Here is a 13,556-nt window from a genome sequence, read left to right on the forward strand (position 1 = left end):
TTAGCAGGATGTGTTGCAGTCTATGGAAAAAGGAGTAATGATTATAAACCAGATAGGTTTACATTAGATACATGGAAGAAGAGGTTTACAATGAGGACTGTAAAGCTGTGTGCTGCAAAGGCATGTTTAAGATCACATTTGGAGTTTTCTGGATTTCTGTTCTATGTCAGAAATACAGTTATTTCAGTTTGCTATATGGGCTGTCCCACATCTGTAGGCAGTCTGCTGGGCTGTCCTTAGCAAGGCCATAATTTCCCTCCTTTCTGCAAAAAAACAATTTTTCTGCCAGATAGCTACCTTCATGGAAATGCGGTATTGGTAAGACATCTCCTTTTAATTTCATTTACACCTTTTTGTATCTTTAAAAATGTTAATGCTTTAAGGCACCTACAGGTACCATTTTTCTCATTTTGAATTCCTTCAGAAGAAGAGCCTTTCTTGGTAAATGATATTTCAGTTTCCATGGTGCTCCTTGTTACAAATAGCTGCTCTTTTCCTCACCAATGGTGCAGTTTTCATTCATGCTAAAATATCAATGGTAACATACAGCAGTAAATTGTTCCTTTATGATTCTTGGCATTGTGGAAAGTCGCCTGCTCAAAACTAAATGTCAAAGAATTTAGCAAGTATGAAAAATCTGGCTCCTTTTATGCACATACACACAGAGATACATGCTGTTCCCTCTGTGCTCTGTGCACCTAAGCATTTACCTTCCTTTATTATGTAACTTTTCTTTCTCCTGGATTTCTCAGTCTCCTCTGAGCTGAGCTCCTTTTGGGATCCTCCCTCATGGGGAGTCCCACTTATCTCAGTTCTCTAGATTTGAAGAAAACTCACAAGCTTGTTAGAATCTTGTTTCTCGTGTTTATTGGAAGGTCATTACAAAACTTTGCAGGTCTCTCCAGACTAGCTGCATAAGTTTAAATCTCTGCAATCTGGTACATTTCTTCTGATGGTACAACAAGGCCTTGTGGCTCACTTTGGCTTTGAAAGCACAATATGGCCTTGAACAATGCAGTTTTTTTATCTTTATACTTATTCTTTTCCAATTAACAATAGACACGCATATTATTTTTCTTTATGACCCAATGACCCATCACCTGTGTGCTGCACTGCGGCATTTTCTAACCAATCACTTACTATTACCCAAAAACCTCTAGAAGAAGAACATGAAGAAGAAAGAAGAAGGAAACAAAACAACATTCTAAATCCTCCATCTTGCCTTCTGCTTTCTAAACTAACTTTTTCACCCAGTGACTTAAGAAAACTCTATAATCTACACACACTTTTAGCTTTTTCTATCTAACTTTAACAGTTGTTTTCATGTATCACCATGAAAACATGCTCATTAATTCCATATTATATGAAATTCAGTGTTTTTCTGGAACTTAGAGTTAGGTATCAGAAACAAGGGCATACACTCTGCGTCTCAGACTCCAACATATTACTGTAAGGAGTTATTAATATGCTACCAGTGATGCTTCCCAAAAAGTCCAGCTGTTAGAGGGGTTGAGGGGATAGCATTCCTTCCTGTACCTTTATTAAAAACGAGATTCACTTAATAAATTATAAAAAGAATTTAATATAAACAAAATGACAATTAGGAGACAAAAGAAATAAAGCAAAGGGTTAAAACAGCCGGGTGCCCTGGCGGGTTGCCAGGAACACACCTGGTATCTTGGGAACACTCCCTTTATCCCCTCCTGCTGTGAGGATTCTATGCATATTCAAAAACATGTCCCCTCCCTAGTTCCGCCTTCCTAGAATATGCTTTTGCACAATCTTTATTTTCTGCTGGTCAGCACTATCCCTGCTGGTCATCATTATTCTTGCTGGTCAGCATTATTTGAAGTTTGGTTTCCTTTCTTTTGCAAATGGTCACTTGTTAATAACCATCTGGGCCTCTCATCCTTCCTTTTGAGGGCAGCTGGGCTTCATATCTTCTGCTGATAACAGTTTGGGCTCTATTGTTCTCCTGATAACAGCTTGGGCCCCAGTGTCCTTGCCCTCTGAAGTTTCCTTGCCCTGTACCTAGGAAATTCTTTTAAACTTAAAACTTTTTAGCAAGAAAAAAGTACATACATATCTAAAAAGTATTTAACATATACTATTCATCTGCAAAAGCCAATATCACAATACAAATTTATAACACCTTCCACTGGAACTGAGCAAGGTGTTTTGTATTCAGGCTACTTGTTGCCAGGCTGTGAGCTTGAATGGCTCATTTTGGGAATGACAGCAGCCTTGCCAGCCTGCTTCCCTGAATTACTCAAAGTGTTGCTCTGTCATTTGCCCTGACCCAAATTAGAAGCCTATATCATTGGTGTGGGCAATAGAAATACAGATCAAGGCAGGGCTCTTGTTGCACCCCAGCCCCACTCCCTGCAAACAATGAGGTACTTAGAGGAACATGGGCAGGGTACTGTGACAGGCAGCATGGTTTTTAGTGGGATTCCTTTCACAACCACTGTAATCTCTTTCCTTGACCATGATCTTGTTATGCAGTAGATGATGGCTTAGGTTTCTCAGCTGTGTGGCCTGATTGGCACATTTCCCAGATCAGGTTCCCTTGTTTAGAATTCTAAATATCCCTCACTCCCCCACTGCCAACTACTGCCAGTGGTCCATCTTTCCTAAGAAAAGTGATCCTGTCTGGAGAAAGTAGATGCTGTTCATAAATCAGGTGCTCAGGGAATGAATAATTTCAAATTCCCAGGAGAGCCTGCTGTAATAAATGAAACTACTTTTAATACACAATTACTTCACTTCCTCCCTTTTACATTTATTTAAATCTGGCAATGAGGTATGTATTGGTGTGGAGCTGTTAAGAGGAAGTTAGACCCACTATCATGTGCTAAATAAAGCAGCTTGGAGGAAGTGCTTTGGATTGTGCCTCTGTCCCTTTCCCCTTCATTTCCATACAGGAGCTGTGTGCAGGCAAATGCTTTGTTTTTATGGCCCTGTGTCATGTTTGTTGTTATAGCTTCCTTGCCTCCAAGCAAGCACTGTGATTTACTAGTGCTTCTCACCATAACCTATGGTACTGGCAGTACTGTGAGCACTTCCAGCAAATAGACCTCAGAAGAAAATAAAATGCTGGAGCTTTTTGAGAGAGCAGAGGTGCTCCTTTCTACTCCTGATTTGGAGAGAGCTGGGCAATAAAGGTAAAATCTGAGGTTTTGCCTCTCTGGTGGAAAAGGGGACAGACTTCCTTGAGGACATTAAGGTTTCCCACAAATGAAATAAAAGGAGGGTGATGTTAAATGATGCTGTAATATAGAAACATAAAAGACATTCATCAAATTCAGGAGTGACAATATGTTTGTACTTGAATCCTCTGAATTTAGACTATACTGCTTTTAAAAAGGCAAGCTTTTATGAGAGTGGCAGACAAACTTTTAATTACAGGTCAAACTTAAACCTCACTTTTGTTGCAATACACTAGATAAATAACCATTGTCTTCATTACCATTTCAGGTTGTGAAATGCAAAATTCAGATTCTTTGCTAGAGATCTTGCATTTTCCAGGCACCTGGCTGTTCTCTGGTTAAGCTTCCCAGACTCTAACACTAAACACACTTGAGTTCCTAGTGTAGGCCTATTTTCCTGCAGGTATGACTATAGCAATAGGAAAGAAAAGCCACCTCCTTGGGGCTTACAGGTTCTCAGGATGGATGTAACTTGGGGTCAAGTTACAGTGCAGAATAAAAGCCACATTTCACATGCCTTTTGGAAACAGTTGTAAACTTTGTACAATAAGTTTGCAACTGAGGTAACATAAAGATGTTGAACACTGGCACTTGATATACTTATGGAAATAGAATTGACTGAGAAGTCAGAGGGGGTGATCAGTATTTTATGTTTCATGTCTGTATTCCATTTCTTCTTTTAAAGAGATTTTAAAAATTAGCCCCCATAGCAGCTCTGTGTGCTGCCTCTTTTGCTCAGTTTCTGGCTCCTAACAGTGCTCATATGCCTGCTATACAAGAAATGGCTAAGCAGAGACAGCGAGACTAATATTTAGTGCTGTAATCTCAAAAGTCTCTTGTCTTTAGCTGTCATCTTTGATATCTGTGTTTGCATAGTTTGCTTCAGGAATGCCAGTAGTGCTGCCTACTCCATGCAGAATGATTCAGGATTCTGCTTGACCACAAGGAGTATCTCTGGCTGGTAATCCAAGTTTCAGAACAATCAACAAGAAAGGTGTTTCATAAAAGGTATTGACTTGACAGGGTGGGGCTTGAGCCATGACGTAAATGAGCACTCTGGTCAGATCTGGCTTGGCAACCTGAGTTTGTACAGAAAGACATCGTAGCCAGCTTCAAATCTCTATTAAAATTAAAGCAAATCCCCTTGTGAGCATAACAACTCAGTTTCCCAAGGGCTGTGGACAGATTTCCTTCTTGAGATTTGAGCTGGGAGGATTTGCCTGAAAGGATGTCTTATGGAAAAGAGTGTTACTCTGTGCAATTTTTACCGAAGTCTTAATACAAGGCAGTATTTATGCTAATTGGTTTTTGAGGAAAGCCTGTTGGGAAAAGTGCTGAAAACATCTGAGAAATTAAGGAAATTTCCTACCTTTTACAGCACACTGATGACACAATATGACCCTTTAAAGTTAGTTGGTCATGGAAGACCCTATTTATGAAGTGTAAGCAATTATAATCTGAACCAGTGAAGTCAAACACTAAGAAGTAAATGAGTAGCACAGCAGAAGCTCTTTTCTTCTCTTTCTAGGTGGTAGAATGAAATGCAATGCAGACTGTAGCCTGATTCTTCACTTTTTTTCCCAGTGTCATGCTGCTGTGTCTCTGAAGTAAGAACCAAAGCATGGAAATGAAGAAGGGGAACCCTTTAAAATTCACTTCAGCAGTAGCATCCATGGAGCATGTGATGGTGTAAATGAGAGTGCAGCTTAATGACTGAGCTTTCCTTTCTTTCATTCCTTCTCTCAAAATCAAAAAAAAAATCACAAGATGATGAAGAGCAGTTATGTAATTGAATATGGTCTATTCAATAATTTTGTAATTGTAAGCTGCAAGCCCACTGTGGATGCTAGCTCTGGAGCAGGCGGCAGGGAGCCAGCAGAAATTGCAGGCCACATAGCTTTCTCAAGTCCAGCCTGAGAAAGTAGCCTGGGAAGTTTCAAGGAGGATTCAAAACAATTCTCAGAGACAGAAAACAGCCTTGCCAGGTGCTGTTTGTCTGTCCCTTGTTTTCTTTGCAAGAGAAAGTCAGGGGGTAGTGTGCACCACTGACCAATGATGGTAATGTAGTAATTTGCTAACCAATAAGAGTTTCCTTTCTGTACTTTCCACGTATCAGTCTATGAAACAGAGCTGAAGTAATAAACTATGAGATATTCTCCTAACCAACTCCATGAGAGTCTGTGTTGCTCAATCCCAGCTGTTCCTAATAGAGCGACAGCCCACAGACTGCAAGTTCCTCTGATCTGGAACATAAGGATGGAACATATTGGGAGGCAGTGAAGGGAAGAGATGATTAGCTGATGGGAATCTTCACTTCAATAAACAAAATAATAACTTGTCACTGAAGTCAGCAGTTGCTGAGACACTGGTTAGCATGTAGAAATACGTGGATTTGATAGGTACTGTGATGATTCCTATCCCTTTTGTCTCTCTATTTCTGGCTTTGATTCAGTCCTGGGAGGTGACCTCCTTTGAAGTTTTACATCTGCCTTTTCTCCTAGCAGATGGATGAGCTTGTAGTTTTTTCACCTGTTGACATGGTGAGGACTGTTTGATCCCTTCAGTGTAATGTGTTGTTTTATAGGCTGCTCTTTATATGAAAAACATGTCAGGGATAAGTGAGTTTATATCAAAATACTGCTCAGGATTTGGGATCGCCATAGCTCACAGAATGACTGCCTGGGAATGGTCAGAGACATAGTTTGGACTCTGGAACACAGCACTTACTAAGGCAAACCTTTTTGTCTTCTAGTCTTGCACTGAAGTCCTGGGAATATTAAATTTCTCTTGCCACTTTCTTATTTCTTTATTTGTTTCTGTATTTGTTTATTTCTTTTTCAGTGTCAGGTTATTTGGATAAATTTGCTCTTGTAATAAATTTGCTCTTTTTCTGCCAGGCTTTGGTGCTATGGGAAGTGCAGTGGATTTTTTTAAGAGTGCCAAAATCTGGGAAGAGTTAATTTTGAAAATTGCTTAGCAGATTGCAAATGGTGAATAAATTATTGCAAAAGGGAAATTTTGAAACACCTCTGGTGGTAAATTTTCACCTAAGGAAATACAGAATATACAGCATCATGCTCATGAAAACTAAGGAAATACTTGCCTGTAAGTCATGTGAGGGAATTAGGATTTCTCTCCTTCTTTACTATTTTCATTCTAAATTTATATGTAAAATTATCTTCCACCATTTCCTTTCTACAGTAAAGATGTAATTTCATGTAACTTCATCAGTAATTAAGCTATGTATTTCAACCTTTCTTTTTATGTTTCCTGGCTGGGTCCTGCTCTTGCAGGTTTGTCCAGGACAGTTGACCATGATGAGCATTTGTAAAGCTTGGCTTTGATATGGATGCAAGGAAAAGGTTTTGATATGACCTCTAAGGTTTTGGTATCACCTCTAAGCAACAAAGAATCTGGCAAGAACATACTTCATTGTTGTGAACTCAGCTGGCTTGGAGAGGTGTCTTTGACTCTGTAGTTGTCATTTCATAGAAAGAACACCCCTCAGTGGACACGGCTCTCTCTCAGTGCTTACTGCTTGCTCTTATAAAAGTTGCCATTAACCTGAGATATATGCTGTACATTTCCAGGAATGTTGCTCAGCTGATTTATTGACATGGTTTTTCCTCATCCTTAGGTTCTTGCTCTGGCTTTCTTTCTCTTTTTCCTTTTATCTTTTTTTTTCTCTTTTCCCCTTCTTTTGCTTGCTCTGCTTTCATTTTTTTCTTGCAAAAGTATTTGTAGTACTAGAGTTGTACTAGAGCTGAAGATCTATGATTCTGCAACATTGAAGGTTAAATGCAAAATCCAGTGGTTATCCCGATTAACTGAACCATATGCCCTAGCACCTGTGCCTTTTACAGGTTCTAGAGGAAGGAGATCTGCTTCTAAGCAATATGCAGCATTGCTTAGCAACAATTACAACCTTGTATAACACAGGATGGGTTAGCTGTATTCCCAGCACTGAACTTCTTATTGATGGTAGGCTCCTTGGTGACTCTTTTTCTGGGGATCACAAAGTAAATGTGCTCTTTGTTCAAGTGTGATTCTTCATTAGAGTTGCTCTGTATATAGGGCAGAAGGGGAAGGTTTAGCTTTGAATAGCAGCTAGTGATGGGTAACTCTTAAAAGGTATGGAGATTCAATTCAATTTTAGTCAACATTTAGCTACATAGAAGCTGTCCTAATTGTCTCTCACCCACTTTTTAAAAGACTTTTTAATTATATGGTCAATATCAATATCCTCAGATTCCTTTTGGTACCAATTTGCTTCAAAGTTCTGGGAGAAGACATGAGTATTGCAGCAGCTTCCTCTTCTAACCAAGGAGCAGCCTGCTTGAATATCATCTTAACACTAATGCTCAAGACATTTACAAATAATTGCATAGGTTTAGAGCTAATATCAAGGCTAGGTTGGATGGGGCCCTGAGCAACCTGGTTCAATGAAATGTGTCCTTGCCCACAGCAGGGGGACAGTAACTAGATGATTAAGATCTGTTCCACCCCAAACAGTTCTATGATTCTATGATGATTCTGTGATTAGCACCTCAAGGTCTACTCAGACAAACAGCTGGTTTGAAAAGAATTGCTTTTCCTTTTGAAATCTTTAGAAGTATCACTCTGAAATGAAGTGCAAAAATAGGAGTATTATCCTATAGTAAACAGTAGCCACTTCAATGCAAGTTGAAGTCCTGAGTTTGCTTTAAGTATATGAGATTCTGCAGTCTCCTGTATCTGAGCAGTCACAGTGCCATGGTTTTTAAGCCATTGACCATTCTGAGGTCTTTATCAGTAAGATAAGATTTGTGTTTTGCTTCTAAGATTTTTTTCCCAAAGAAATCTCCTACTGATAGGGTCCAGTTTCCCATCAGATGTTTGAGTTTTGATGAATCAAACTCTTTAAAAAAAATAAAAGTGGAAAATATGTTTTCTCAAATTTTCTCTCTAGTCCAAAAGTCTCAGCTAGCTGTGAGGCAGCTGTGAATTTGTTTTACATCAGAAATATTGCTAATCAGTATTGTGGACACCCTGTCTTTTATGTGATTCATAGAATGCAGAAGTGAAAAGGTGGAAACTCCATCAATAGAGGAAATTTAATGGAGAATAGAACATAGGTATGATTTTTCTTACTTAGAGACAATATTTGGAAGTCTGGAGAATATCTAAAGTATTCCAAGAAAATTGGTACAGTGATCTTCTAGGGAAAGGAGGTAGTCTTTATTGTGAATGGCACTACAGCTTTTATTTCAGCATGGAGACTTTAGTTCACTGCAGAGAGTCTGATAATGGGATCCTGTTGCAAGTTGGAAACTGTCTCTTAAATTGGATGGTTAGAAAAGACACAATTAAAGCTCTCACTCGGTGGTTTTACACACTTGTCTGCCTGTGTTTTCAGGTGATTTGAGGACCAAGTGTGAATCTGAGTGGAGGTGTCAGTGAGACATGAACCATACTGTATTGCTTATCTCTGAAATCTTGAAACTAGCCTTTTATTTCTGTCTAAATCTGTCACTGGAAGCAGTAGGTAATAAGCAGCACTTGGAAGGGTTGTGTGGGTGTACGACAGCCTTCTGAAAGGAGACAAAAGGCGGTGCAGCCTGAGCTCTTGTTTCCTTCCAGAAGAGGGACTTGGGAGCTTATAAGTCAGCATCCCTTGTGCTGCTCCAGGTGCTGAGTGGAAGCATGACTAGAAGGACATGATTTGCAGGCTTTTTAATGAATAGTGCTTCCTGACTAGTTCTGGCTTATTCTTCTGAGTGTGTTTTTTTGGTGGTATTACTATCCAAGGGCGTTAGCACTCTTCAGCATAACAGAGCAGGACTTGCAGTGCTAAGATAAGGGTCATGTTTGGAAGCATGATTCTTTGAACCCCACCCCCCTCACTCCCCCAGTTTTGAATTACCATTTTGTTTTATCAGAAATTAAACTGGGATTTAAATTATATGTGAATATAAAGTGTTCAGTAAAAGTTAGAACAAAGAAAGATAATCTGTGTAAGTTTAGCAATATACTTTAAGTCATTTAAATGGTATTTGTGAAAAAAGCCCAAATTGGCTATATTTAGCTGAAAAAACTCTTTTTAAGGTTGGAGTCAGGGTTGATTTTTCCAAAAGCTTGGTGGTTGAAGCATTCGTCTGCGATGCAGAAAATATAGATAAAATACCCACTCTGAGAGGCTTTAAATCCAAGTATCCCTACCTTGAATCAGATGCTAAGAGGACTGAATTCAATTTACACCCAGGTCAGGTAAGAAGCTTAACCCAGCTGATTGCAATGTATCTGGCAACTGACCTACAAACCCCATTTTGGCATATATTATCAGCATGCAGAGCTGCAGTATTTTTTGTGTCCATATGGGTTTTCCAGCAATATAGCACCTGTATTCTGGACTCTTTGCTCTAGTCCTTGCTGTCATCTTCTCCATCAACAAACACATCCTAAAGTTGTCTGGCTTCCCTTTTTCCCATTTCTTCAACTGAGATGTGTGCATGAGGTAGCTGTGACTTAATACAGTATCATGATGTATACCCAGATTTGGTGTTACATTACTAGCATAATCCTCTCACCTACCTGTATGTCTGGGTTAATGGGAGCATTTGACACCATGGTTTCTGAGGTGGGCAAGATGTGCAACAATGATACTGTCCTGTTTTACTTATTTATAAATACATTTATTTATTCAGTCTCAGGTTAGAGCCTGTTTTCAGCTCTATATAGCCATACTGATGTGAAGGATCTATTTGAGAAATAAGGACCGGAAGTGAAGAAGGCCCTTAAATTCTGACCTGGCTGTGTTATCACAATATCAGAAAAGAATGGATCTTTGTGTTGGTTTTCAAAATACCTTTTTCTTTGTGGTGATTACAGTAGTCCTTTAGAAATATGCTTGTGGTCTTTTCTGGAATACCAGAATTCCTAGTTCTGTTTTTCCCTTCTTCCACCTTCTGGGGTGACCTGTTTTATGTATGGCAACCACTCCATCCCTCCAAAAGCAGCCTTAATATAGACAGCTGGAGGGAACCAACCATGAAAGAGGAGCTATCAGCTCTCCTCAGAGGGACCATACATACTGTCACTCTCAGCCTTGGAACTAAAGGATTAGTTTCAGATCTGAGTTTTTTCTTGACATGATGTAGATATCAATAATATTAGATGGAAAGAGACTAGAGTAACACTTCAGGCATCTGGGTTTTTCTCCTGAGTCAAACATTTATTTGCAATGTGGCTTTGGACAAATTCACTGTGCCTTGTGTTCCTCCTTTTGAAACAGAAATAATTCTGCTTTTCTAGATATAATTCTGCTGACTAGAAGGACATGCTATATAAAAGTTTGGCATTATTATATATTTGTTTGTTATTGTTCTGTCTTCTAGCTAGGATGGCAGAGGAATTGTGCTTTTCAATACCATTTGTGCTGTGCTAAATTTACAGATTTGTGCTGTTTCCATTTCTGTGCCATATTCTGCTCTCATGTTCCCCTGAATAGTGAGAGAGATAACTGGGATGTGATAAGGTATGTAAAGGAAGAAATATACCCAGGAGGAAAGGGCAGAATTATGCATCCTGGATATTTTGGTATCCAGGGGAAGATGGCAAACACCCCCAGGTGTTTGGGTTCAGCTTGCAAGTCAGTCTGAGTAGGCAACTTAAGTGGGAAGTGGGGGACCAGTGGGAAGCATAAGGGCCACAAGCCTTGGTGTCCCCAAAGGACTCTTTTCTCAAATGGTTTCTCACCGCTTTATTATAAACCTGTTTCCTTTGTGTAGAGGTTTTTGTTTATTCCTTTTTTTTTCTGGTAGTTTCTGATGATGTTATTTTGGGATGACCAAATATGCATTCACCATCATTAGTGGCTTCTTCTCATGTTATTTGTTTCATGTTCAGGGCAACAAGATTAGCAACCAGATTGTAAAATAATGAGCTACCTTGTGTATTTCAGAAACATACCCCTCGCAATATGCATTTCAATGATTATCGTCACAGTTGGCTATGTGTTAACAAACGTGGCTTATTTCACTACAATCAGTGCTGGGGAATTGCTGCTTTCAAAAGCTGTAGCAGTGGTAAGTTACAGAAGAAAAATACAAAGATATATTCCTGCTGCAGTTATGTTTGTTGATATTATTCTTATTTTCAGGGGGGAAAAAAATTGGGTGAACAGATGCAGTCAGGTTTTAGTATAGCAGCACTCACTAGTATTTCAGTGAAATTTGATTTTTGATGAGTAGGATTGCACTTCAGGCCATTTATAATGTAACTTTGGGCTGTATTTATTTACCTCTTACAACAAAGTCAATAGGAGTTACATTTCATAGCCAAGTACATAGTTGAAAAATTCAGTGCTAAATTTTAAGTTCAGCTCCAGGGAAGCAGGAATTGCAGATATGATGGAAGAGAGAGCTCTGAATTATCTTGTGTAGCAGCATACAGTAACTTTGTTTCTGTACTATCTGTGTCCTGAGTGCTTGGAAGGGGGCTGCTGTGAATACTGGAGCTCATTTGGGAAGAAATTGCAAGGCAACCTGACTAGGAAATACTGCTTTGATTGTTCTCGCTGAATTGTAGTGATTACACCGATTTTTATATTTGTAGTATCTGAGTCACAATGAGGAAATAAATAATTCCATTTCTTTTCCAATAGTGATACTGCCTGTGTTTATTTCAGTTGACGTGAGTTTTAAAAAATGACCAAATTCTGTAGCTTACAGGAGGTCTAGAAAGAAAGCATTTTATAAACGTGACAAAAATTATGCATGTTGCATGTAGTGCCCCAAACTCCAGTTAAGGCTCTTCTGCTAACCTAAAGCACTAAAGCCTGAATGGATCGACTATACCACTGAGTCATACCAGCTGAGTGCAATGAAGGCTGTAGATGAAAGGTATTTGGTGTGCAGATCAGACCTTGATCCATTCAGACTTGGTCTGCTTTGGAGTCATAATGGTCTAAACTGACATGAGTCAGGGCCTGATTCCACCTCCTCATCACTGCTTCAACTGGAGATCTTCCACATGCCATCAGGGATAAGGGTAGGACAGCTCAGCTGTAGTAGCTGTGCTCTCACAGAAGAGGCAACATATGCACAGCACAATTTTCATCAAGGGATGCAGAGAAGGAGTATAACTAACACCATGATAATTTGTTAATAGAGGACAATTATCTTCCCATTTTATGAAAAATCATTGTGTGTTTTTCTCTTTTTTCTAACAGACATTTGCTGAACGACTAATGGGAAACTTTTCTTTAGCTGTACCAGTGTTTGTTGCTCTCTCCTGCTTTGGATCTATGAATGGTGGCATTTTTGCAGTCTCCAGGTGAGCACTGCTGATGTTCCTGGGGGTAAGGGCTTGGGAGACATACTGAAAGTATGGAAGCAAGGGGAAGGGAGAGTAGGATTCATTTCTTTAGCAGGATATGATAAATGACTACACTGTTTACCAGGTGTAGGCCTTTTTCTCACTTTTTTTAAAAATCCTTTGAATGGTTTGGAAATTAATCTCTCTGAGGCTAGCCCTTAATCAGTGGCTGCTTTTTTTCATGTAAAGGAGGAAAACTGACGGGAAGATATTAACTCTTTCCAAATCAAAGGACACCTTCAGAGATTATTTTGATTTCTGTGTGTGAGTTTCTCCTGCCAGTGCTTTCATTTAGAACGCCTCAAACAAGACTAAGAAGAGCTGCTCTGCTCTGTGACTTTCATGAGCCACTTTGCATACTCATGGTAATGAGTACTTTTAAAGTCTGTCCACATTTATTTCCTACCAGGATGTTCTTCGTTGCATCCCGTGAGGGTCACCTTCCAGAAATTCTCTCCATGATTCATGTCCGCAAGCACACTCCTCTGCCAGCTGTCACTGTTTTGGTAAATCATACAAAGAAATGTTCCTGCACTAGAATTCATATGATAGGCTTGCTCTGGAGGATTCAAACAGACTTTGGGCACTGCTTGAGTCTCATTTATTAATGTGAACATGGGCTTTGGGCAGGGCTGAGGACAGGAGAAAGAGGAATGAGATTTGGGAGTTGTTCTTATTGTATCATCTCCTTGCTTTCTTGCCTATCACTGCAATCTAATTCATATCTTACTGCTTTGGATTTCTAAGGACCTGCTAGTGATGAGCTAGTTCCCTTTCAGAGAGACAAATTACAGTTAAACAAACAAAAAATGGATTAAGTTAACTGAAAGTTGAACTAAACACCAGCATCTGGGAGCACCCTAAAGGCTCATTATACTACTTTATAGTGACAAATGCAAACAGTTTTGAACTTAGATAATGGAGAGGGAACCCTCAGCTGTCCAGCATTGTGGTGATTAAAAAATAAGAGAACATGTGCCTGGGAAATAGTCT

General features: G+C 39.4%; 1 protein-coding gene across 1 annotated transcript in view; it reads left to right on the forward strand.

Annotated features, from left to right (window-relative positions):
• SLC7A11 (solute carrier family 7 member 11) overlaps positions 1-13,556 on the forward strand; it is a 72,479-nt gene that overhangs the window by 39,615 nt on the left and 19,308 nt on the right. The window contains exons 7-9 of the mRNA XM_015625812.3: positions 11,149-11,272; positions 12,418-12,521; positions 12,973-13,069. Of these exons, the coding sequence (XP_015481298.1) occupies positions 11,149-11,272; positions 12,418-12,521; positions 12,973-13,069 (325 nt within the window). The remainder of the gene's footprint in view (positions 1-11,148; positions 11,273-12,417; positions 12,522-12,972; positions 13,070-13,556) is intronic.

Source organism: Parus major, chromosome 4 (assembly GCF_001522545.3).
Source record: "Parus major isolate Abel chromosome 4, Parus_major1.1, whole genome shotgun sequence".
Taxonomy (NCBI): domain Eukaryota; kingdom Metazoa; phylum Chordata; class Aves; order Passeriformes; family Paridae; genus Parus; species Parus major.